Source organism: Sus scrofa, chromosome 6 (assembly GCF_054392235.1).
Source record: "Sus scrofa isolate SSC_HxYL_T2T_F1_AM1 chromosome 6, Sscrofa_HxYL_maternal_Yorkshire_Landrace_v2.0, whole genome shotgun sequence".
NCBI lineage: Eukaryota > Metazoa > Chordata > Mammalia > Artiodactyla > Suidae > Sus > Sus scrofa.
In genome coordinates this window covers 88,500,573-88,527,595 of record NC_139388.1, presented here as the reverse complement: position 1 = coordinate 88,527,595, position 27,023 = coordinate 88,500,573, and the positions used below count along the sequence as shown (strand labels likewise).

At 45.6% G+C, this 27,023-nt stretch overlaps 1 protein-coding gene across 1 annotated transcript in view; it reads right to left on the bottom strand.

Annotated features, from left to right (window-relative positions):
- ARID1A (AT-rich interaction domain 1A) overlaps positions 1–23,246 on the bottom strand; it is a 74,559-nt gene extending 51,313 nt beyond the window's left edge. Inside the window, exon 1 of the mRNA XM_021095631.2 lies at positions 22,053–23,246. Coding sequence (XP_020951290.1) covers positions 22,053–23,192 — 1,140 coding nt within the window. The 5' untranslated portion in view covers positions 23,193–23,246. The remainder of the gene's footprint in view (positions 1–22,052) is intronic.
- Between the last annotated feature and the right edge of the window lie 3,777 nt (positions 23,247–27,023).

Sequence of the window (27,023 nt, the reverse complement as noted above, 5' to 3'; positions counted from 1 at the left end):
CCAAGCCCCTTCAGATCCTTGGATGATTCTAATATACATTACTAGCTGAGAACCAGTGATCTAGAAAAACATTGGCCCAATAACATTTTCTGTGTTGTGTGACTATTAAGTACTTGAAATATGGCTAGTGTGACTGAAAAACTGATTTTTATTTACTTTTAATTAACTTCACTTGTAGCTAGTGGTTATCATACTGGACCACATAGTTCTAAAGCAATACTTGAATCATTTTTTCCTCTCCCTGCTCAACAATAGCTCCAAAATTCCTACTTACTACATCATGTACAGTATCAAATAGAAAGAGCAAATAACACAGCAAACCAACAGACTTGGGTTCAAATCCAAACTCTATCATTGCCTGACCTCAAATACATCAGTTCTTTATCTAAGATGCATATAACATACGTTATAAAGTGCCTGGTACTTAAATGCCCAATGAACAGTTGCCATTATCAATAAAAATAAATAGGGCTTCTGCCTGGCTCTGAAGTCTGCCACAGTGTACTCTGATTCTACACATTCTTCAGCTTCATGCCAAACTTCCCACATGTCCAGCTCTACGGCCATGGTACCCTGCCCTGGCCTCCTGTCCATGATGGCTTCCACAAGCAGAAACCCTTCACATGAAGCCACTTTGAAGACACTTCTTTAGCATATTTCTAAATGTCCTATTGTAAAATCAGCCAGAATTATAGGTTTAGCACTTACTTGTCCCGGCAAGTCAGAAATCAGGTACTTTATTTTCAAAGTCCCTACAAAGGCCCCAAGCATAGAATTAGGGGTCATTAACTTAGATGTATCAAGTGAGTAGGAGATACTATGAGAGAAAGCTCAGGTCAAACAATGTAGCCAATGCAGAATCATTCAAGGATCCAGGGGCATTCCTAAACCAGGTCATTGACTTCCAGGGCAGGAAAAAAATGGAAACTGGACTGAAAAGGAAGAGGGAAGGGTAGAACAAATAGCCAAGGAAGAATGAGCACACACTTCTGAGAAGAATCTCATGTGCCATCCTATAACCAAAGAGGTCATTAAACCACACAGGCAACCCCAAACACAGAGCTCAAAAACAAAAAGCTAAAGGCAAGTTACTTTTTCCTCTCTCACATCAGGGAGCCTATACTCCCCATAGAGAACTGCTCAATTACAACGCCACTAGTTAATAAAGGGTTCAAGGATTCTTTCATTAACTTTTTTGTTTGTTTGTTTAACACAGGCCATTAACTTTAGAAATTCCTTGCAGACTAAATATAAATGATAAGGAAATTCTTATTCTAAAAATGAAATCAGGACACTTCTCTTTCCTGGACATCAGATTTCTGACTCCTTCCTTTCACCAAAGGGTTATAATCAACAGAATATACAGCTTAGCGAATCAAAATATATTCTCAGTTCAAATTACTCTGGTCTCATGTCAAAGTTGAACATCTGCTCATTATCAGAAAGGGAGGTGGGCAGGGACCTTAACTCACACTTCTGACACTGAAAACCACTGTGAAAGATTTGTCATTTGCAGTTATAGATGCATTATAGATACAATGCCATCTTCCAATCTTTCACAACAAAAAAAGGGACCTTATATCTTCACTAATCTGTTTTAATGGAAAGTAGCAATTTCAGACCAGAAAAATTCCTGCGACATGCAAGATAGAAAAGCCAGCATCAGCAGTCTGCAAGCACCAAGAAAGGGGCAGGGAATGGGACACACCAAAACACCAAAGAGCCAGAGATTCCACTCTGGAAAAGATGGAGAGGAAATCCTTTCAATGGGAAACCACAGGAATAGATTACTGTGATTACACTTCAAAAGCAAAGGCTCTGCCACGAAGACACATAATTGAGAGGAAAATGCTGCCTCCCTGATCAGGAAAGTCGGACCCCCTGCTACACACTCTCCTGCGTTCATAAAAAATAAAATTAAAAAAGGAGAAAAAAGCCATAAGAAAACTCCCATTTCTACTCACCACTTACCCCTTTCCAGATCACCAGACGTGTTACAAAACTGCCTGCCAAATGAAATGCATCAAAAGATGCAGTCTATGGAGTTCCCGTCGTGGCGCAGTGGTTAACAAATCCGACTAGGAACCACGAGGATGTGGGTTCGATCCCTGGCCTTGCTCAGTGGGTTAAGGATCCGGCATTGCTGTGAGCTGTGGTGTAGGTTGCAGATGCAGCTCAGATCCCACGTTGCTGTTGCTCTGGCGTAGGCTGGTGGCTACAGCTCTGATTCGACCCCTAGCCTGGGAACCTCCATATGCCGCGAGAGCAGCCCAAGAGCGGCCCAAGAAAATGGCAAAAAGACCAAAAAAAAAAAAAAAAAAAGGCAGTCTAAGGGCATCAAAGCAAGGATGCCTAGTAGGCTGGTTCCTCCGAATATATTCAGAACAAACAGCTTACAGACTAACTACGTGCACAGAGTTCCCCTGCTTTAAGCAAATGGCATCAAAAGCCCCTCCAGACAAGAGGGTTAATGGAATCCCTCACAACCTCCTACTGCACCAAAAGCCATAAAGACCATAAAGGCTGCTGAGATACAACACCCTAAACTTGAAATCCTCCAACTTCTGATCACAACTGATTGAGAAGAGAGCAGAGAAGACAGGGCCAGGGACTTCAACTTGCAAGTGAAAGATTCTGTTCACCAAAATGCACCACACCACATAACAGTGGCACCAGGAAAGAGAAAGTTAATCTTCTTTAAAGTCTGAATGGGGAAAGCTCAAGGCTTCAGTCCCAATCCAAAGATGCATAAAGGAAGTAACCAGGATGCAAACCTGAGGAGCCAGATTTAGCACCCAAGAACCAGCAAGTACACAACTAGAGGGATGGGCGGACTGCCAAAAAAAGTGTCCATCAGAAAGCAGAAGTCCCGACTATCACTTGTCCTATATCACCCTAAATGCCAACTAGCTAAGGCCATTAGAAACCTAGAGCCATAATCTTGGATTTTGGACAATAAAATATTATTTCTTACTCCTTGTGCTTCCAATTTATTCCTGGCCAGATTTGTTGTATGACTTTTAATAATAACAATAAAAAAAGCATCCTTGGCTCTTTAACCGAAAGAACCCCCTAATTGATTCCCACAGTAATTAACCTGCATTTTACCTCAGAGAGCGGTAGTTAAGGAAGTCGGCACTGCTATTTATAACTCATCTCAAATTGAGGGCAGACTGCCTAAAATCTAACACATCCCAGCTGTACTCCTGTTTGAACTGGGGCCAAGGGAATTTTTTAAAGCAATCTTGGCACCGAATGAATGACACCAACAGTATGAGAGCGCGAGTGGTTGTGTTGTGGTGACGTAGCACTGGAGGTGGAATGGGAGGGGGCCAGTGTACTGTGATCCCTCTCGTGCACGCCTGCTGCTTGCTGAGTCCCAGTACAGTAAGCTGGGAACCGCCCACTGAGAGCCAAACACAGGAAAAGGCTTTTCCTGTGGAACGCCTTGAAGTGAGAAACACATGGCTAATCTGCATAAACTCGAAGCCACACCGCCCCTGCCAGGAAGGTTAGTGCTCGTAATCTCTGGCCATGAAGCTGGCTGCCTGGGAGGACTTGGACTGGCGCCTGATAACCCAGAAAGAGCCGAGAGAACAGATGGGTAAGGACCCCGGCAGAAAACAGCCCCAGGTCACGTGACTCGCCGCCACATGGCCCCGCCAGCACAAACTATTGTCTGGCTGTGGAGCTCCCATACAAAGGCACCCGGCTAGGCTTCCTGTGATTACAGGGACAGGCGGCAGCTGTTGATCCAGTTCCCGTTTGGGACCCTCCCCTATTAAGGAGCATTTCCAGCAGGGACAAATATAAAAGTTAAGGCCTCTTGCAACCAACCCACTATCAGCTTCCTGCAAGCTCCACGTGGCCCCACTCAGCTCTGAGGAAGGCCGAGGAGTAGACCTCCTTAAAGAGAACAGCCCGTTGCACCCTGGTACACGAGTTGACCAGCATAAGCCATTCTCACTGTGCCCCCCTCCCTAGCCACTCTGACATCTGTATCCTCATCCTGTCTTTTCTTACTCCTCCAGTACTTCATGGCTTTGAAGACTGGTCAAGGAGCTCTACCCCAAATGAGGTTCTCCCAGACACCTGCTTGTTTAGTTCTATTCCCAGACCCTGCCTCCTAAAATAAGAAGATTCCTTTCTTTTTTTCCCTTCATTTAAACAGTTGTTTCCCCATTGTTTGTTACCCAGGACAATAAGAGATTCTTAGCCTCCTGCTTGGCCTCACCAGATATCTCTAATGATTTCCTGAAGCTTAAGGGATGATAGGAAAGTAAAAATCTCTCATCGGATATACCAACACCTGATCCAGGAAATCAGACCCACTTAGCCTATGTTTCTTATCATTCACAACCTGAGAATCACATTCCATTTCTCTACTTTACAAGAGACAGAAAACAATTCTTCCATTTCAGTTCTAGTTCATTTAAGTTCTAAACAAACTGATCATATGCCAACAGTGAGAGAGGAATTACTAACAACTAGTTCGTAACTACCACTCTGAAGAGACAGGGTTTTTTTTGTTTTTTAATTTTTTATCAGTTCCATTTGTGGAGTTCCCACTGTGGCACAGTGGGTTAAGAATCTAACTGCATTGGCTCAGGCCACTGCAGAGGCATGGGTTCGATCCCCAGCCAGGTGCTGCGGGTTAAAGGATTAGGTGTTGCCAGATCTGTGGCTCAGATTCAGTCCCTCGCCCAAGACCTTCCACATGCTGTAGGTGCAGCCATTAAAAAAAAAACAGTTCCATTAGTGTCCAAGTTGAATACAAATAATAATCAATGAAACGTTCTACTTACTTCACTCTGTTGATAGAAATGATTCTAGAACATCAGGGCATGCTCTCCCTTTCAGTAAGAGCCCATTTCAAAGACATCACCCAAAGCACCAACCTGATGTAGCCCTTAGGAGGGGCTACAACCAGACAACAGACTTAGGACACTCTAACCCACATTCTGTCTCTAAAGTGACAGAGATCAAGAAAAGAGGCCTGGCTCTCTCCCTGGCTCAGAGATATTTAGCCTACTGTTTCATCCTTCCAAACCAGAAGATCAGGAAAAAACTCACTAAGGGTAGGAAAAAAGAGACCAAAGTAATAAGAGTCATTGAATCTTCTACAAAACTCAAACAGATTATGAGAGACAACTGTAATAGCCACCTCACAGCTGTCTACCCAAAAGAGTCATGACAGAAAAACCACAACCAGGTGGCTAATATTTCTTTATTTCTTCTTTGGTTCCTGACAGAGCTCTTCAAATAAAGCAACTAAAGCATCAAACTAATAAATTCCCCAATAAATGATAAAGTTCTTCTCTTTATCCACAGCACTTTTATTAGCCACCTTTCAAAGAGAAAAAACTCACCCAAAAATGATAAAGATCACTTTTTTGGAAGACCAAACTTAGCTAACCAATTTCTCTCAATTTCCAATGAAATTACAAATGGCTCTAAAACACACCTTCTTGAGAAAGAATTCTTCTTAAGGTATTATTTAAAACCCAAGGATATAATATATCAGTAGGACCCCAAGAAAATGCCATTTGATAAAAAATTAAACATACTCTTCTTTACAACTTTTTGATCTCAACAGTAAGGCAGCAGTACAACATGGTGAAAAGAGTTCCCTAGACTGAGAGAATGCCTAGCTTCCGATCCCACTTATCTGACCAGCTAGGGCAGGGGGGACTAACCAGGCTGTACCTTAATCTCCTCAGCTACACACCTGAAATCTGCCCTCCAGGTTCTGAATCAGCAGCTCTGAGATGGGGCCAAGAATCTCCTTGGGCAATTCTCACATCCAGTCTGGGAGCATTTGGGCTACACGGACTACTTCCAAAGCTCCTCCCATGTCCCGCAGAGTGACTCTAGAACTCACATGCACATTCAGTTTCCTTACCCAAACAATGGTCTGAAGAGGGCAGTGACTGGCCAATAGAGAAAAACCGGTAACGGACCTCATATTCTCAAATAAGCAGCATTCACAAAGCCATGACTTCCCAAATTCTTATATCCAATCCCTGTCTTGTTCACCTGAGCATGTATCACTAGCAATACTATATGCTTTACTTATTTACCTTGTTCACTGTCTGTATCTTAGACTAAGAACAGAAGCTCTGGGAAAGTAGAGATCTTTGTAAAACAAACTTTCCTACTTTAAAAAAGGAAAGGAAAGGGAACTGTATAAGAGAAAGTGAAATTCTAGAGGTCTTGCAACTCCTAAGCTCCTTCATGCTGAAAGGAAATGCTTTGGCTCTACATGGTCAGTTCTAAGAACTCTGCCTCCACAATGCTTTCAACTTCTCTGTCCCTCAGTTTGCATCAACAGAGCAGAGATACCAGTAGCACCCTCAGGATGGAGTGAAATGAGTTAATACATTATAAACAAAACAAAACAACACAAAATACTGTTCTTCAAGCCAGGTGGACACACTCCAGCCTCAGAGCCTTTGGATTCACTGATCTCTCCACCTGGGATACTCTTTCTTCTCCCAGGTATTAGTATAGCTCTCTTTCACATCAAATCTCACTTCAGCGTGGCCTCCCCTGATGAACTCATTTAAAATTTCAATCCTGCACACTTCTATTTGCTCCTGAGCACATGTTACTAAGGCTATATGCTAAAGTTTACTTATTTATCTTGTTTAATGTTTATATTCTAGATTAGAATATATAAGCTACAAGGCTATACAAGGTAGGCATGTGTCTGTGTTTAATTGACTGCAGTCTACTCTAGAACCCAAAAATGTCATCACCCTACACAAGTCCAAAATTTCTAGCAATAAAGCTTAGAAACCAGAACAGTTAAGTTCTGGTTCCATACACTCAGGACCAGAAACCCAAAATGGTCAACTGGAAGTTAGCTAACAAATTACTTCCCTCTCTTTACCCTCAATAGGAGAAAAAGCAGAATGGAGCTGAAAGCAGTTTCAAAATCTCTACTTAAAAAACAAGAACACACAAGTCAGACACCTAAAGGGTTGACCAATTCCATTTCTCCATCTCCACCTACTTTCTCCCAAAGGAATTTGTTCAATAGCTCCTTCCAAGAATCTTGACAATAAAGCCCAATAGCTTTCAACCAAGGCAATACTAGCCCCGGAGAAGTGTTTGGAAACAAATGTACGGAAGTGCCTTTTGGGTTATCAGAGATTCTGTGGTGCTACTGGCATTTATTACCTGGGGAGCAGGATGCCAAATGTCCTGCAATGTATCGCCACACAAAGAAGAGCCTCGCTGAGAAACAATGGACTCTAGCCCATTACAAGTCCAATCTGAGATGGAGAATTTCCTGTAACACTTGACCCTGGAGCAGTGAAGGGAAAGGGAATCAGAACTGACTGGTACCCAGCCCAATAGCCCAAAAGTCAAAGCCACCCTCTAGCCAAGATAATCATAAATAAAAATTCACTTTATAAAATAGTTGGAAAATAGTTTACTGAAGGTAGTACACTTCCCCAGTACATTAGTTACAACTATGATTATATAGTTATTTGTGATTATTTATATTAGAGGCAGGCATTATGAATCCTGGTGCCTGAAACACTGTAGAAGCTCATTCAGTATTTGTTGCATTACTGTAAGCAATTGATAAACGGTAGGCAGGTACTCACGGGTTTTTCGAAAAAAGCTTTGCCACAAGACTTGACCCTGCTACCCACATAAGGTGGTATGAGTTGACACCAGAAAAAAAGTATTTCCTCCCATAAACCATCCTTTGGTGCTTCTAGGGAAAGGACTTTAGTGTGAAGGGACTAAAGTCAAGGGACTTTAGTGTGAAGCCAAACTGAGCGGGTCATAATTTTTTGATATTTTCTCCCTTGTGTCGTGTATCATGAATTGATAAGGTACACTTAAGGGATACATGGAGAGGTAAGAGTCATGTAACCTTACAGAGCTTTACCCAGGAGAGTACACATAAACTTTTCAATTAGGACACACTTCTAAATCACACCTAGTTTTTCTGACCTGGTTTCTAAAACGCTCCTCCCACTTCCATATATTAAACTGTTTTTCAGATAACTTGCTCAAAAACAAACAAAAAAGGCAAAGGCAAAGGCAAAAACTGCTCCTAGCCAAAAAAACTTTGCCCTCTCTTTAAAAAGCTTTTTCCCCACTCCTTTTAATTTATTTCTAACTCCAAACTTGGACTGGTCTGGCATGGGTTATATAAAAACATCCTAAATTTCTCTAAGCACACCGTTCTACGTTCTGCCAAAGTTTTTCCTTCTATATGAAAAAAGCTATCTGCAACATGTCACTTAGCTATAAGAACTTGACTTACGCGTCATAGGGGTTCTGTTTATCATGCTTTGATTGTCACCAGTCCAATCAAGTCCTGTATTTTGATAAAGACACCGAGAAGCAGTAACTGTGTCATTATTTATTTCATTAATTCGTAGGACTGCCTTGGACCACTTTCCAAAAATGCCAGCCTTTCACTTGGTCCCAAGTCCACTCTAAACTATAATAGGCACAATAAAACATGTTAAAGAATGGCCAAGGGCACAGCCAATCTTATTAAGATTATAGAGGTTCCTAAATCCTCAGGCATTTTTAAGGTCAGCAGTTCCCTAAATGAAGAGCTATAGAGTCCTATAGATACTCCAATTCTCTTCAGAGCAACACAAGCACATTGGTATCAACCTCCTCTACACCACTGTCCACACAAATGTGTACAGAAGAGCTCTGGCTTCATCATTTATACCAGGAATACATGAAACCAGACCAAAATTACCAGCTGTCTTTTCTGAAGCTTACTTGTCTCTCCTCTTTATATGCTATCTCTGGCCAGTATAATCAAATTGGGATGGATACTTGGCATGTTAAGCTATTGGAAATCTAGCTAAAATTTATCCCTAACCCACCCAAAGTCCGTTTTGGCTTATACACTCTTATACACTCTGAGACTGTCTTATTCAAGGCACACAGAATTTCCCTCTGGTAAATGTGTCTGGGTGGGTGAAACCAGCTATCTCAATCTCATTTTATTTTAAACTAAAATGCCATAATGAGGCCACACATTGGTCACTTGAGGCTTTATGTAGGGGTTTTAAAGAAGCCAATTCAAAGCTGCACTGGGAAAGCAGATGATTCAAATCACAGACTAGGAAGAAAAACAAGAATGTTACAAATCTGTCCTGGACCAACAGAACCCCCAAAACAGATTAAGGAAGGCTAAGAAACAGTCTCCAGACCAAAGACAATAAAGTGGGAAAAGAGAAGAGGCAGAAATCCCACTTAGGGAACTTCTGTTTATTAGTTAATTAGACAAGGCACGCCCTGCCTCCAGTTAGCCAGGCCACTCCAACAGAGGTAAGCAGATACCAGGAATCTTCACTGAAATGATGCTGATCTCAAAGTGGTATAAACTGCATCTCCAGTTCTTTTAAAGACAGCCCAGCTCTGGTGTGTTAAAGTTACTAAGGTCTCCGTGTGTTTCCATTCTACTAACAGAGTTAGACACCAAAGGAGAGAATAAAAAATGAAAAAGGAACAGAGAAAATAAAGCTAAATGGCAGAGGGATGATAAAGTAAATCCAGAATACAGAAACACAAAAAACTCCCTACTGCTACGAGGTGGCTCAGTGGTTAATGCAATAAGACTATTTCAGAGTATTCATCTGTACAAATAACAAGTCATAGATCAAACTGTTAGCATATTGCCTCCTGGAAGACTCTGCCTTCACTGCAGCAGGGCCATGGTGATCACAGCTTCCCTTCTCAGGCAAAAGGGAAAAGAGGTCTGGTACAGGAATCTTGTTTTTAATGGGAAGGATTCAGAAACCACGTCAAGTTTTCAGAGAGCCCACATGGACTAACTAGAACACTGGTTCTCCACTTGGTCTTTTTGCATCATTAATATTTACTATCCAACCACTTCTGTAACTTTCATTTCTGTGCCAAGTACAATCCTTATTTATTAAGTCATACAACTAGGAACAAGTCTTGGCTCTAATGTCCATTCCTCAAAGAGACCCAATCCACTTCAGAGATGAGATAACTTGTCAGGAGTCGAGGGTTTATTTACTAGGACTTCACAACCAAAGACCCTAGGAAAGAAACAACAGCAAAACTCAAGCTGGCCACTGAGGCCCTGGGGGATGAAGGATGAGAGACAGAGAAAAGCCATTAAGGATTGTTTTCTGAAAGATCACCAGATCACCAAAGACCCTCTTCTCAGTTCTTCTGGCCATTATGAGCAGAAAGGACATCATGGCATTTAATTAATGCTGTAACACTGGCCACTGCATAACATTTTTAAGAATCACTTTTTGGGCAGTTTTCTCAACTGGTCATACTTGGAGACCACTATAGGGCACCATCCTAAAATGAGCTTTTCCACTTTTATCAAACAACCAGGACCACGGATTCAGATTACCCTCATGCTGAGCCACCAAATGACTAAGAGAAAGAAAAATGGAAGGCAGGAGTCCCCAAGTCCTATAAACAGATATGTGATGAAACAAGAGTCTGTCATTACCCCTGAGTAGAAGGGGTAAATACCTTAAAAAAGTATTTTCTTACTCCCATCCCCAAGCACTTTTTTTTTTCCCCTTTAGGGCTGCACCCACGGCATATGGAAGTTCCTAGTCTAGGGGTCGAACCAGAGCTGTAGCTGCCAGACTATACCACAGCCACAGCCACACCAGATCCAAGCCACTGTCTTTGACCTACACCACAGCTCTCAGCAACGGCAGAGTAGGGTCAGGGATTGAATCCCCATCCTCCTGGTCAGGTTCGTTTCCCGATGAGCCACAAGAGGAATTCCCGCTAACACTTTTAACCTTTTCTCCAACCAATAACACTTTCAGCATCATGGGAGGGGCAGATACATAAACATTAGTTTTTGGTTAATTTGGAAGAAACCCCTCAGGTAATTCAGATATACTCTGCAGCCTAACTGAACATAAGTGCATAAATCCAGTAGTTCTCAAATTTGAGTGTACATTACAATGGTCTGGAGGGCTTGTTAAAACATACTGCCATTGTTTTGGATTCAGTACGTCTGAATGAGTATTTACATTTCTAAACAGGACCCAGGTAATGCTGATGCTGAAGGTTAGGGACTGCACTGAGAACCACTGCACTAATGTACCTCTCAACTAGAACAGGTGCTTAATAAAATGTTAGGTTTTATTCTTTTTTTTTTTTAAAGGATTAAAACAACTCAGATGTAGCTAAGAACTATGGGGACAGCTTTTAATTCAGCAAAGACTAATGCTGTCTTTAACCACTCAACTCTATCCCCCTCTCAAGCAGAGGCCTCTACCAACTAGTAGCTGTGTTCAAAATTTTATTTGATAATAAATACTTTCACATACATTATTTAACATTTACTATAACCCAAAGTGGGTATTTATCCTTTTTATACAGTTGAGGATACAGATTCAGAGAAGTTAAGTGACTTGTCCGAAGTCGCACAGCTTAAGGGAACTTTAAATCTCACTTTTAGAGCTGACTACTGTGAAACTTCATATGAGGCACTTAACCTTTTATGTGTTCACATTCCCCAAGTGGAAAATTAAGACAATAACTTCGTCTCTCTAGTGAGTGCTCTGAGTTCTAGAAAGTAAAATCACTCCGTAAATATTTTCATATTGCAAGTTACTCTCACTTAGATCAAAGTGAAGAGCTCCACCCCCACTCTCAAAGATCTCTCCCAAAGAGAAAAGGGCCTAAGGACAAAATGCTGCCAGTTCTTACCACTGGGATCATATGGCCATTCATTAAAAACCCAAATAAAATTCTAAATGGAAGAGATAGATGGGACAGAAATCTAGGCATAATGTCAAATTGTAACTAAAGTCTTTTCAGTCTTTCACTCCATTTAAGAGTTCTAGACTATTGCAAAAATAACGTCTCAATAAGCTCTACTGCTTGAGTAACTTATTTTGGAGAAGCAAATTTAGTATTTTATAATGTTATATAGCTCTGGAGAATCAGACAAACCTTGATTCAAATCTAAACTCTACCTTTTACTTGTTTTTTGTCCTGGAGAAAATTTCTCATTCTTATTCTACTTCCTCATCTGTAAAGTGGGAGGAGTAACACCAGAAACCACTTCATGGTCTTGAAGATTAAATGAAGAAATTCAGAGAGACCCAAACATAGCATCTGGCAGGCACATAGTAAATATTCAAATACAGGGAAGTTATCACTAATATTCACACCCAAGATATCATCATTTCAAATCGGGGTACTCAGTGAGGTTCCCTGGCCTATCCCTGGCCCAGGACAAAGTTGTGGATAAACTACCTATAGAACTGATCATCCTTGGAGTTCCCTGATGGCTCGGTGGGTTAAGGATCTGGCACTGCCACTACTGTGGCTTGGGTTGTTGCTCTGGCACAGATTCAAGCCGTGACCTGGGAACTTTCAAATGTGTGGGCATTGCCAAAAAAAAAAAAAAAAAAAAAAAAATCCATGAATCTATAATCATTCTAAATAAGTAAATAAATAAAGGTCACAACAAAGATTTTCAAAAAGAGAGAGAATTGATCCCCAAATCCTTTATCTTTGGCAGTTCAGATTCCTAAACAGGTAAAACATCGGAAGTCCAGAGATGAAAAGGCACATTATCCAAATCTGAATCATCAAGTTTTTTACTCCTTGGAGTTCCTGCTGTGGTGGCGCAGTGCGTTAATGATCTGGCTTGTCTCTGTGGTGTTGCTGGTTCGATCCCTAGCCTGGAAACTTCCATATGCCACAAGTACAGCTGAAAAAGGAAAAAACAAAAAAGTTTCATCCTCCTAAACTAATGCTGGTACAACTAATGAAACTCCATCACCTTAGGCCCTGAAGAGAATCTTGTCCAAAAGGCAAAAGAGTAAGCCATCTGTATTCACAAGAAAACAGTAACAAACAGCCAACCAGTTTCCAGCATTTCTGCTCAGATAACGTGTTCTTTAAGGATAAGAGAAAGCTGTAATAAGGTCTATCCGAGAGAGGGGAAATCACTGGGCAAGAAGAGCTCAAAGACAGATCTGTTTCCTCTAAAAGGAAGCACCCAGCACGATGTAGCCTTTAATCCTCTACCACCTGGCTGAACTCACACTCTTCTTAAAGTCAAAGTACACCAGGCACCAGTCAGTTTTGAATAAACAGTTGGACCCAGATGCATTCATGCCTGGCAAGCAAGTTGTGACCTCAAGGAAAACAGGAGGCAAAATAAAAAACACTAAGCACAAAGCAAATGGGTTTTCAAATGACTGATATCACACCAATCCCTAAACTACCCTGCTGCCATTATGCTGGTGCTAGATCTGAAGAGGGGAGTTCCTTTTAACAGAGATGTCTATAAACAAGCAAGCTGAAAGATAGCAAGTTTAAGAGGAAAAAGCACACAAAAATCTTGGCTGCTGTGATAAGCCACAAAAAAAAATTTATGAATGTGCTAGTGCCAAGGGAGGAGGAAGTCTAATACCTAACACTGCAGATTTGGGAACCCAGAAGCAATGAAGCCATAAGGAAGCCCAAGTGCAAAAGAGGGAAAAAGCACATGGCACATTTCCTCTTCATATTCAAGCAGCACTCTGGGTCTAAAGAGCACACAGCCTGGTGTCCAAAGCCCCTTAGTATTTCATATCAACATTAACTTCCTGGAGGGCAACAAAAATCTGTCCTGGATTACTGAGTGATTTCTAATATGTACCATAACCAACACTAAGTCAACATTTTAGGGATCAAATTTCCTACCATGCAGCATGTTGGAATGCATTCTTGGCACTAGGCTTCTTCCCACTGCAGTCCACCCTTAGAAAATGCAGAAGCCACTGAGAAATAAAGACTCAACCTGGAGTTCCCGCCGTGGCGCAGTGGTTAACGAATCCGACTAGGAACCATGAGGTTGCATGTTCAATCCCTGCCCTTGCTCAGCAGGTTAACTATCCGGCGTTGCCGGTGAGCTGTGGTGTAGGTTGCAGACGCACCTCGGATCCTGCGTTGCTGTGGCTCTGGCGTAGGCTGGCAGCTACAGCTCGGATTAGACCCCTAGCCTGGGAAACTCCATATGACATGGGAGCGGCCCAAGAAATGGCAAAAAGACAAAATAAATAAATAAATAAAATAAAATAGGTCTAAAGACTCAACCTGTCCCAAGACCATCTTCTAGTATGAACAAATGACTAACAAAAACAAACAAAAGTTCACTCTTATGTCCCTTCAAATTCAATAAAAACTAATGCTATCCATTTAAACAGGGGGAAGATCAAGTTCAGAGAATACCCCTAGAGATCAAGTCAACATTCACCTCACCTGGGTTTCTCTAAAACGTGACTGACAAAGGAATTTGTCTCAAGCCCCTACACACCACACCACTGGTGCCCAATTCTAAGTTACTGGAAACTCACTTCTGCAAAATGCCAGAACAGCAAGGCAAAGATATTGGAAGGGATATTTCTAACCTAGAATCTATATTCAGCACTCCATACTTTTAACAGTGTAACCCTCCTCTTCCAGGTGGAAGCACTGTAGTAGCTTGGCACTGGACAGTCCATGCATTTCAGCTGTTAAGCATCCACTTACAGCCTTTTTCAAAGTGCCAGAAATCAGAGGTGGTCCAATCACACATGGACCAACAGGTAAAGAGAAACCAAAGTCACTACATTTCAGAGGCTGCCATAAGGAGTAAGTACGTGTTTGCAGCTTTATGAGCTTCTTGGCCATAGCCAACCTAATCAAAAGCAGTATTAAAATGCCATTTCTGTGAACAGATGGGCAAACTGCTGATGTGCAGACTTACCCACCCAATAACCCTCAATATAATGTGTGATTCCGAGCAACTCAACCTGAGCAAAGCCCCCAAATCTTCAGAAATAACAGCAGCCTTAAGAGTCCCAACAGGTACATCATGGTTCCTGTTTTAAGAAAGGCCAATTAACTTCCAAAAAAACAAAAAGAAAGAAAACTTGGGCTCTCTAACCAAAGCTGAACCACCGTCACTGTACAGTTGTCCAGGGCACACAACTCTAAAGGTGACACAACTTTCCAATCCCAAAATTACTACAAAAGAGCCCCTGAACTGCCGAGAACTTGGCAGGTTGTACTAAAAGCCCCCACATAACCACAGGAACCACTAAGACCCTGAAACCACTCCTTCATGGAATTTTACGGTTACAGTCCAAATTTTCAAAGTCACTGGAATGAGACAACTACAGGTCTGGGGATGGATGTGTAATTTGGATTCTGCAAAGCCCAGGGAACTCAGAATAGCATTATGAAAAAGCACATTAATATTTTAACTTTTCCCTTCTTGGACATTTAACTTTACAAATCGCTGCCTCTGAAAAGCTGTCTCAGGTTTACCCTAACCAAATCTGATTGCTCTTTATTCTCTGATTCCTTCAGCTTATAGTTTGGTCTACATCCATTTATAAAACCTTGCTGTGCCCGCTTTCCAAATGTGTGCACATAAGCATGCTTCTCCAAGAAAAGTAAATTCCTTTGGAGATATTGCCTCTATCTTTTAAGTCCCTCCCTACTTTCTGATCAATGTGTTTGCTTAGAGCTATTTCCCACTCCCATTTGAATCTCCAGATCTCCCTGAGCTAGACGGGACTCATGTTCTCAGCAATAAGCCTAAAGTTCTAATCCCTTTCCCAACACTATACTGGGAAAAGCAACCAATGTCCGTGTCAACCTAAGTTTTTGTATTTTGTTTTAAAACAAACTGATAGCCTTTAGTAAATTAGCTGGACCTAACTAAAAATTATGGTCAAAGCCATAATTACATTCATATTCCCTACTACTACACTGAGTCAAAAGGCATTTCCAGGACTCTGGCCTAAAAAACACTTCACTACTTGTGAAGAAAACTGGTGTCAGAGTCAGTGGATTAAGTTTAAAAAGGGACTTTAACAAAGTAAAACATCTCACAAGGCAACCAAAGCAGAGTACAATAGGCAGACAGCTAAAATATTAAAATACTTCCTCCTCCATAAAAAGGATGTTTCACTAAAGGAACCCAGAAATATTTTTAATCCTAAAAAGGCAATTTCAAAAACAAAGATTGAATCTACCCACATAACCCTTTAGGCAGGATTTAGTGAGTCCCCAAACATTTGGACTTCGTACTGACCCAGGAACCTGGGGCATTAATTTTAATGTATAAGTGATACACAAGAGTCCAGTAAAAACCATATCAATAAACCTGGCCCTTGGAGTGGGTTTATAACCCAGAGAGCCAACGCAGAACTGAGGCTGAGGACAATAGTGAAGTTGTAGTATCTTTTTTTCTCCTTTTTGGCATTCCAAAAATGCAAACCCAACCTTAAAACCTCACTCAACGAGAAGACCTTTCTGAAAGGACAAGGCTTTAAATTTAAAGCTCACAGTCTCATAAACCAAGTTTTAGGAGCGCATTACTTCACCAGTGAAGCTTAGGCCCTTCTTTCTAAACTCCTGTTTATTTTCACTCTGAAATTGCAATCAATTTTGAACAGGGATTCCTGTGCCCTGATCTTAGCATGGAGCCAGGGGTGGGGAGGCTTCTCTTCCAGGGCAGCATCTTTTTCACTTTAAATCTCTTTTAGATCATCTCTTCTTATCTTCATGCTCTCCACCCACAGCCTCAGCCCCCAGCATTACCCTCTTTTCCTTATCCCCAAGTCTTTTTCTTCAATGTTATTTTATTCCACCACACTAACATTATCTTTGCTTGAAAACTGTTTATTAATTTGCCTGTCAAACATTCTATAGAGCCGTTTACATCTTACTACAGAAACCTCCTGGGTACATATTGACAGCTCAGCAAGTATTTACACAACGCTCTGAAACATTTGGTTCCTTCAGAGTGAAGAAGCTGCTGTGTCAAGCAGAGAATTATCAAACACCTTTCCCTCTACCTTTTTCCCTCTTTCATAAAGGAAAGCTTCCTTCTCACACACCTCTAAAATGCCAGAATTACACTTTTAAACTACTAAACCAGGAGGAGAAAGACTGGAAATTCAGGTATGCTAGAGAACAGCTGAAAGAACAGCATTTTCAAGACCACCGGCAAACCACACCACATAGTTTAAAAAACCAAAACCCAAACCAAACAAACAAAAAATAGGGGTATGAGAAAAGGCAATACACCTATGAAGTTGACCCTGAAATGCTTAGCTTTTCCTGTTCCTGGTCTAGTCTCGGGAACTCTTGCTCCTCTCTCAGCAAAACTTACAGGGCAAGTTCAGGCACTCAGATTACAACCAACTGCCCAAACCAGACCTAGACCTGCCTGAACACCAGAAGAGTCTGGAAAGATTAATGCTATCTCTCATTACCTTCCTATCCCCCCAAAAGAAACTGAGTGTTAATGCTGAATTTATGAATACCCACTCCTCACCCCACTCCTACTCTAATCCTGTCATGTAGATTTTGAAGGAACTATTTTTCAAGTCTTATTTTAATGAAGTCTATTTTCTTTTTTTTCTTTTCTTGCTTTTTAAGGGCCACACCTACAGCATATAGAAGTTCCCAGGCTAGGGGTTGAATTAGAGCTACAGCTGTCTACCACAGCCACAGCCACGTGGGATCCAAACCATGCCTGCAAACCACACCACAGCTCATGGCAATGCCAGATCCTTAACCCACTGAGCAAGGCCAGGGATCGAACCCGAGTCCTCAAGGATACTAGTTGGGTTCATTACTGCTGAGCCACAATGGGAACTCCCGCCTAATTTTTCATTTACTGTTTAGTGTTTTAAAACCACCAGCCAGATGCAATGACTAATGACAAACAGGTAACAGTTTCAAGGCAAAACGGTCTGGTAGGGCTCTCTCTGTGAAGGGCCACAGACCACATGCTCCCAACTATTCAGAATTTGCTCCTATAAATCCTCAAGAGAAAACAGCCTTGAGAAACTTGGGCCTAGGGAAAAAAGATGGTCTCAAGATTTCTATCAGAAAAAGGTACAGAAAGAAGCTCCCTTGTTAACAAGCCAGGAATGGAAGCACAGTCAGATGTGCAGCATCAGAGGTTATGCAGTCCATCAACTTCACTTTACTGATGAAGGGAAAATGAAACAGAGGAGGCGAATGCCCTGCCCCACGTTACACATCCACATCTTAACCCAGAGCTACATGTGGAACCAACGCGCCTCTTCTCCCCAAGTCCTATGCTCTTTACCTCTCACTACCCGATGCCACACACAACTCTATGCGCATCAGTAATGATAATGATCAACCTAAACAAGGAACAACACAGAGACAAAAGCCAAGGGAAACAGGACTCCATTTCAGAGACTGAGGTATCATCCTAGCTCACTGGCAGGAAGAACTATTCAGTGCCAATTTACTCTGAATACATTTTATCCATATTTGTATGCTTCAGTTGCACCTAGAATTTTGCAATCTAAAGCCAATCAATACAACCTTTTGGGGACAGGAATGGGAAAGTGCCCTGACCAATACTTTGTTAATTTATTTCCACATTTCAAAAAAGGTTCACAGACTTTGCAGAAGTTACTGGAGTCAATCTAATATATGAATGTTTAATGCAATCCAAGACATCCTGTTACAGCAGGTGCCACTTGTCATAGTTACTCTGTGTCACACACAAAGAAAAGAACCTTAAAAAGTCTTCACAGGGACCAATATAAAAAGGCCAACCCTGGTCCTGTTTTCTTTCTTCTCTCACCCCCATCCCAACCCCCATCACCCCCAGTTCTCTCATGGAAAGCAAAGAAACATGAAGCCCTCACAACTAAGTGCCATCTCGGTGTGGTTTTCCTGGTACCTCCTACTTGAGAGCACTCCAAGAGTCCTGTGTTTCAGCCAGCCCAGAATTTCTGCCAGTAGGCATTCCCATAATAAGCCCAGGATTCCTGTATTTGTTTCCTAGGAGTCAGAAACATCATTTGTTATTTCCATAGCAGGAACTAACAGCCAAACTTCCACAATCAAATCCATCTTGATCCTAGACTACGTACTCTATTCCAGTTTTTACTTTGATGAGCTAGTACTACCGTCAAGGTAACACAGCATCCCAAGTAAAAGGCTTTACACAAGGTCTAAGCACATAGCTAACTCAAGAATATCTCATCAGTAACAGGATTCAACACCTTGAGACAACACCAGTTATGGAAAGGCATAAAGGAAAAGTTTTGTTTTCTGGGATCTTCCTAGCACCTGTGAAAAAACACAGCCTCAACACACACACTTACCTAATCTTTATTTCATAAAGGCAGAGTCAAATGAGAACATTACCACCTTAGCTGTGTCAATCAAATCTCTGCAAAAGAAAATCCTAATTCGAGACTGAGGTAGGGAAAGAAGAGGACAGAGCAAGACCTTATTATCTAAGACTGCTTAGGAATAGTCTGACAAGAGGTTTATCCTTAAGCAGCAAAAAGGAATTCAGAACAAAATCTATCCACTTACAACTCTCATCGAGATGACATACCTGAAGCAGCCCACAAAACCCTGAGTTGCATCTTGCCTCTTCTACAAGTGAATGCTCACCAGCCTATGCTCTGGGTCTCAGGGGAGTAGGCAACTGAACTGAAATAAAATAGGACTGTATACTGTGTAAGTGCCAGCCCTGGTAACATTAAAAGGAATCAGAAAATTCACCCAAAGGCAGAACAGACAAGCTTCCAAACAGGGACTGTACCTACTTTCCTACCATTTACCCAGCAGAAAACATAGTACCTAGTACATAGATAAAATGCTCAGATACTTGTTTAATGATTGAAAAACAAATCGTTGTATGGCAAAAGTTGGTTTAAAAAAAAAAAAAAAAGCATTTGCTTGAATATTCCGAAGTCGAAAGAATTCAACTTTTGTGTTTAAATGAGCCTGACATACCCCAAACTATTTTATTTCTTTTGATAGTTGAAGTTAAATTTCTCAGCCTCCCCTCAACACTGCAAAAAAAAAAAAAAAGGGAAAAAATGAGGAGAAAGAGATATGACCCAGAGACAAGAGAATGTTCTGTTTTCTAAGACAAAATTTATGCCTCAGACACTAAATCCAATTTAAAAATCCCCTATTTCTTGCCCAGATGTAGAACATTATGAAAGACATGGAGTCAGGGCACAGAGCTCTAAACCTGCCATCTGACACAACTATTTTCAAAATTCCCAGCTCAACGAAAGAGTAGAAAACCAGTTCTAGGATGGGAAGGGAATACATCTAATTAGGCCGTACAAGTGAAAAAAACATCTCATAGCACAAAGTACAACTTGGTACTGCTGGGGGGTGGGTGGGGTGGAGGGCAGACATAAGGGAGCTTTTCCCCGCCTCTTTGAAAAGATAGACAACTCCACAGAATATCAAATATGCCTGACCAAAGCCTTGAAGACAGAACATGATGAAGAGGTTAGAAGCACGGAATAAAAGAGAATGCATAAAAATGTACCTAAAAGTTGTAGTGTCTAAGCAAATCTTAAATATCACTGTAGATCATATCTTTATCTTCTTGGAAGATACAAATAAATGGAACTTAAAATGCAGAGAAGAAAATTGGTCAACCTCTATTTCAAAACTCTAAAACGACCGATGACAAAACAGAAAACTAGTCTTTTTGATATTCCAGGAACAAATGATAAATCTCACCAAACCAAGCCTTTAGGAGATAGTCCCTCTTCTCAAGACCATCTTCATCAAGGAAAGATGTCAGCTTCCCTTTAAATTGAGCTGCTCTCCCAAAGTTCAATTAACAAAAGAAAGTGTTAACAAGATTCAACACGTAAACAAAGAACGAGGCCAGCCTCCCTTAAAACAGAACACTTGAATATGAAATTCTCTCAGAAAGCTTCCAGTTCTCAGAAAGTTTTCTCCTACCCCCTCGGATAAAGATCCCACATTTGCCACTCAATAAGAAGCTCAGTAAAATAATTTCAATTCTGCAAAGCGAACAGGGTCAAAATTACTCAAGACAAACACATCTTCAGAGCCATCAAAGAAGTCATTTATACCATCAGGAAAGTCACAAAACCAAAACAAACAGCAAACCCATTGTAGAGAAAAACTCAGCTAGTGTTCTGACAACACAGAATCTATTTCAGGCTGCATAAAACATAACAAGCAAAATAAATCCAAGGTACAAGCAAAATGCCACTGCCTCCTCTTTTGTTTCAGGCACAATGTAACAAGGGCAGCCTGTCTGGGGCTCTGCTCCTGCTGATACAGTATTGCTGCTTAAACCTCCCTCCTCAAGGTCACAGCCAATTTCAGCTCTGGAATAAAAAGCAGATAGTGGCAGCGATGGTTTGGGTTATCACTGGCAGAAAAGCAGAGTGTAAAAGTTTATGAGCTCATCAGGATTGTTGTACCATTACATCAGAGGCAATTATAAATGGCCAAGAGCAGGAGATGGGGAGCCAATCAGATCACAGATAGGATGTCAACCTAAGACCAACTGTCTCCTGGCTTTGACAGAAGGATTTTACCTCCATAATTCAAATCCCAAACCAAAGCAATCTGCACTTACTACTCCAATCACTCAGCTGTTTACCAGCACTTCCAGGGAGAAGCCCAGGCCACTGGGCGGACAGAGACTAAGACAGGAGACGGCCCGGGCTGCCCTGGGTGAACCGCAGCCGGCCTCTAGCTGCCCCCAAGCAGGCCCCTGCCCAACCTCGAGGTCCCCCCGAGCCCGAGGGGCCCCTCCTCGAAAGCACACTTAGGGGACGGCCCAGAGGAAGGTGGGGGGGGCGGGCAGAGAAGAGCAGCAGGTGAGCAAGAAACTGTTCACCCAACTCCCGAGCTCCTAGCACTGCCTACACCCTATCCTGACCCCCCAACACCCCCTCACCTCGGGCTGGGCCCTTTCCTGCACACTCTGCCCCGCACCCCCTTGAAGACCCCCGGAGCTGGAAGGGACCAGGGTAGAGGGAGAAGGGAAGCAGACACTTCTGGGAAAGCCCCACACAAAGGCTGAAGGGAGGGAAAGAGAGGAAGGCAGACAGGCAGCCATTTTAAGAGAGAAGAGCCAGACAATGGCAGCTCCCCAGCAGTGGGGGCCTCGGACTGGGGGTAACCCACGGCTCGGGCCTGCTCCCCGCAGCTGCCACCCACTCCCAGGACCCCGTTCGCCCCAGCCCCCTCCCCTCTCAGCCATGTACCTGCGGGGTCCGGGCGAGCGGCTGCCCCCCGCCGCCGCTGCTCCCAGGGCTCATGGGCGCGTGGTGGCTCCTTTGTTGGGCCCCTCCCGAGGCGGCCGCCACAGCCGCGGCAGCAGCAGCAGCCCCCCAGCACTGCGAGGCCATGTCCGCCGGGCCCTTGCCCGCGCCTCCGTCCTGGGGCCCGCCGCCGTAGTCGCCCCCAGGGTAGCCCTGGTAGCCCCGGGCCGAGCTGGGCGACGTGAGCAGTTGGTTGAGGGTGGGGGTGGCGGTGGGTTGGGGGGTTCCCCCTCCGGCCGCTGAGGGGCCGCCTCCCCCCATGGCCCCGAAGCGCTGCTGAGCGAAGGACGAAGACGACGAGGAGGCGGAGGCGCTGGAGGAGGGAGGCGGCTTGGAGCCGGCGGCCGCCGCCGCGCCGGAGCCCGGAGTGCCACCTCTCGGGGAGCTCAGCGCGTAGGCCTGGGGGGGCGGGGGGTAGGCGCTGCGGTTGGGGTAGTAGGAGTTGTACTGGTGGTTGGGGAAGCCGTGGTCGTGCGAGTTCTGCTGGGGCCCCGCGTAGGGCTCCAGGCCCCCGCCGCCGCCGCTCTGCAGCGCTGCCAGGCCAGGGCTTTGTTGTCCGCCATGTTGTTGGTGGAAGACGGCGGCCGCCGCGGCGGCGACGGCAGACGGGCTCCGGCCGTAGGGTTGCCCGAAGCCGTAGGCTGGGGGCGGCAAGGCGGCCGCCGCTGAGTGAGGAGGCGCCCCCACCCCATCGCTGCTGCCGCCACCGCCGCCGCCGGGCGGCTCCGTGAGGTTATTGTTCAGGGCGGGCCTAGGGCCCGCGTTCCCGTTCGAGTTCTTCAGGTCCGGCTCCGCACCGGGCCCGCCGCCGCCACCGCCGGCTCCGCCGCCGCCGCCGCCGCCACCCCCATTGCTCTCGGCCCCGTCCTGCAGCTCCTTTCCCAGTGGCTGCGGCGGCCCCACGGCGGGGCCCTCGCTTTCCTGCCCGGCGGCTGCCTTCATTTCCCCGCGCTCGGCCGCTGCCGCCGCCGCCTCGCCCCCCGCCTCCTCCCGCTGCTGCTGCTCCGCTTTCTTCAGCTCCGAGGGCGGCGGCGGCGGGTTGCCCAGGTTGCTGGCGGCGGCGGGGGCGACCTGCGCGGCCATGATCCCCGCTGTCTCGTCCGCGGAGAGACCCGGCCCTGTCTTCGTCTTCTCCCCCCCTCCCACCCCGCCCCGGGGCCGAGTCCCCCGGGCTGCCCTCCCCACCCGCCCGGGCGGGCCTCGCGGGGCTCCGCTGCTGCGCTGCGCTCGCTCGCTCGCTCCTCTCCCCCCCGCCCCGCCGGCTCAGGCTCCGGGCTGGCGGCGGCGGAGGAGGAGGAGGCGGCGGCGGCGGCGGCCGAGGCGCCGGCGGCTCAGCTGCTCCCGGCTCTGTAGGCTCGGGACCCGGCTCTCCCGGCTCATTCCCCCCAAGCCCTTGCCTGGGAATGAGGGGGGCGGTGGAGGCTCCGCTCCCCAGGGCCTGGCCCCGCTGTGACTCTCCGCTTTCTGCTGCCGGAGAAAGGAGGAGGGAGGGAGGGGAGGGAGGGAGGCGAGGGGGAGGGGGGCGGGGAGGGAGGGAGCGGGGGGAGGGGGACCCGGGACGGGCGGGCTTGAGGGCGCGCGGCAGCAGCCCCGGCGCCGGGAGGCAGAGTCGGAGCGTGGGCCGGGCCGGGCGTCCTGCCTCCCCTCCCCGGCCTCGGCGCGGGCTGAGGCTGCTGCGCGGCAGCGGGCGAGCGAGCGGGCGGGCGGCCGGAGTGAGCGGCTAGAGCGCCCCACTCTCCTCCGAGTCCCCCTCACTCCGACACGAGGCTCAGCACTGCCATTTTACCCAGCGCCGTCGCGGCCTCCTGGCAAACCCGGAACGGAGCGCGGAGCGGGCGCAGGCCGTGGAACGGACTCGCTCCCTTCCCCTTACAAAGGAGGAGGGGAGAGAACCAGCCGCGGCGACGGCAGGCCCTCTGCCGCTTTCGCTCGGCAGCGCCGCCGCCGAAGCTTCGGGGAAAACCCGGCCCGGAGCTCACGCCTCTCCGGAGCCTGTGTCGCCTCCCTCCCGGCGTTCCTCCTTCTCCGGGTCGGTCCCTTCCAGGCCGCGCGGAGGTGAGCGGGCAGTGTGAACTTTACTCGCGGCTGCAAAATTGGCCTGAGCCCGAGACCGCGGCCGCCTCGGCCCGGGCCTGACCCCCTGGCAGCCAGCCTGGTCTCTTGGCTGCTACTTAGCACCTCTACAGCACTTTGCTTCTTCAAAGCCTTTTGCAAACCCGCTCCAAAGACCCAGCTGAGCCTTACATTTTTATCCCCTTTGCAACCTGCATGAAATGACAGATCACTGTTTCAGACGTTCAGTTTTCCCACTCCTCTGCCCTCATTAGCTGGTCCTCACAAGGCCCTGGGGGCATGAGGTCCATTATCCCCATTTTACAGAATCTTAAGACTTCTTGAGACTGCCCTGTGAAAGGGCAGAGGAGGGTGGCTTTAAAACGTAGCAGAGTCCCCAAAGCTGCCTGTTTACTTAACATTAAAAAGGAAAAAAGCAGTTAAGCTGTGCCATATCCAACAATGAGATCAGAATATCAGAATGGGTTTGAGATCAAAGCTGAGCATCTTAACACTGACTTAAAATGGTCACCACTGAAGCTACTTTGGGGATACATGACAGCATTTTAGCAGAACACAAGCTCCACAAAGGGGGACTTGAGCCCTAGTCTCCAAAGACAAGTACTTGTAAGACTGTAAACAGACCACAGAAGCTCCAGGGACTAGAAGAACCTGAATGTTAAAAGGAACCACTGCAGAAGAGGGATGGCCAAATGGAGGGAAACCATTTTCTCCTTCCAGAAAATGGGCAGTCTAACAGGTCACTCAGAAAACAGATGCAACTCCAACTTGTTTTCTATCTTCCGCTGTAAAGAGTCTTCAGAGTTTACATTCTAAGAGATGCTGATGAACCGGAGGTGTACATAGAAAACTCCAGATCCACAGGCCCCACAAAATAACAGCAACAGCCTTTTCCTCCTGTGGCTGACTTGGAATGCTCTGACATGACAGGCTACAAAAGCCAGAGGGGATTCCAGCTCCTCACCAAACCCAAACCTGCCTTGGAAGAAGCCAGACCAGCTAGTTACTAGACGCCAGGGCCTTTTTCCCCCTCAGATTTTGTAAATAGAGACTTCATGGACATAGAACCATTATCTTAGAACTTCCAGATTCTGCAGGCCCGAGAGTACTGGCCATGCCACAGATCACTGAATAATTTCCAAAACCTAAACTCAACATAAGAGCATCTTACACTAAAAAGGCAACACCTTCTTATTACTCTAAGAGTGGTGTTTTCCCCACCCCCCAAGCCAAGAGCCAAACAGGCCTGCCAGGCTTTGACTGACTGGAATGGACCAGTGCCCTCCTTTCACTCATAGTCCTCAGGGGCAACAACTCTCCTGGTGCATTAGGTCCTAGAAACCAAATTATAGGCTGCCTCATAAATAGAGCTTGGCTATTTAATAAACTGCCTCTGAGCTGGCAAACAGTCTTGAGTCCTGCACACAAATGAGGAATTTTTTACATGCAATTACCCTGCCATTTTCAGAGCTGGAGTATAATGAGAAACCTGGAGCCCAGTGAAAATCTGTAAGCCAGAATAAATCTGCCTCCAGAGGAAGCCCCCATCCCCTTTCTTCAATGGCTGTGAAATTTGGAAAGTGCCAAAATCTCTTTCTGACACGTGGGCACGCTGTTTTGAAAACAGCCACCATTTTTATCTAGCAGTGAAGTGCACAAAAATCTATGCACCTGGGTTGGAGGCGATAATGTAACGTTTCTCCTTTCCCACTTAAAAAAAAATTGCAAATCCTTTATAGTCCTCTTCCACCTCTACCTTTAGAGCCCCACACCACTATTCCAGGGACTGCCAAGTTGACGGGAACTTTCTTAGAAACTGGCCCATCAGCTTTCCCTAAGGGCCATGGCAGCGGGAAGGGGGGAGGGGAGGAGCTGGGCACGTGGCTGGCCCGAGAAGCGAGTCTCGGGTTTGGGGCTGTGGGTCCTCCCCTCGGTGGAGTTTTATCCCCCACGGCCCCTGCCTTTTAACCCCACACCCAGGCAGCTCAGGAATCCCGGCGCAGATTGAAGAACTAGGACTAGGACAGCACAACCCGCACGAAAGCGCCTCTGCCACCAACAGCCTGATGGCAAATATGGACTGAATCGTTGACATGGAAACCGGACTAAAGTCTTGCTCGCTCCCTCACTAGAGAGTTCTTATCGCCGTCCCCAACCACACGGCAGTTGGCAAACGCGGACTGGATCTCCAGCCCGGAGGATCGGGCTAAGTTCTCTGTGCGCAGCTTTAACTCCCGCGGCTGCCGCAGCGGAGGGGGCAGGGCTGCCAGGACAGACCGACTGAAAATGGCAGAGGCTGTGCACTTATTTCATCCAGCTGCACAGTGTGCGTGGATTGGGCCTGAGGGTAAGGGAACAACCTATTAAAATCCAAACAGTCAACTGCAAAATGTGGAACTGAGGCCTGCAGGGTTAGCTTAGAGAGGGAAACGTTTGCAGGGAGGACAGCCCTTCCTCTCTTGCAATTTGCTTCCCCTAAGTGTCCGAAATACAAAATTCAGCCAACAAAAGATTGAGCTCGGCTCCTTCCTTTCCTCACTCTTTTTGAAGGAAAACGCCTAAGCCCGGGGATCCGAGTGAGGGTTTGCCTCGGTTCTGAATCAAGGCGCGGGAAATTGGTGGAGCGCAGGGTTCTGCCCCCACACGCGTCCCTGCCTCGGCAAAGAGCAGACACCCAGCGGAGCTCTCCAGAGTGCGAACTGGAGCTGCGAGTTTGAGCAAAAGGGCAACTACGTCAGTTGACGGAAGCCAGAAGCAGAGTTCAAAGCCTGGCATGGATTCACTTCTGGAGCTGTCGGTTTCTTAAAGTTTGTAACTCCGTGTTCCGAAACAGCCCCAGCG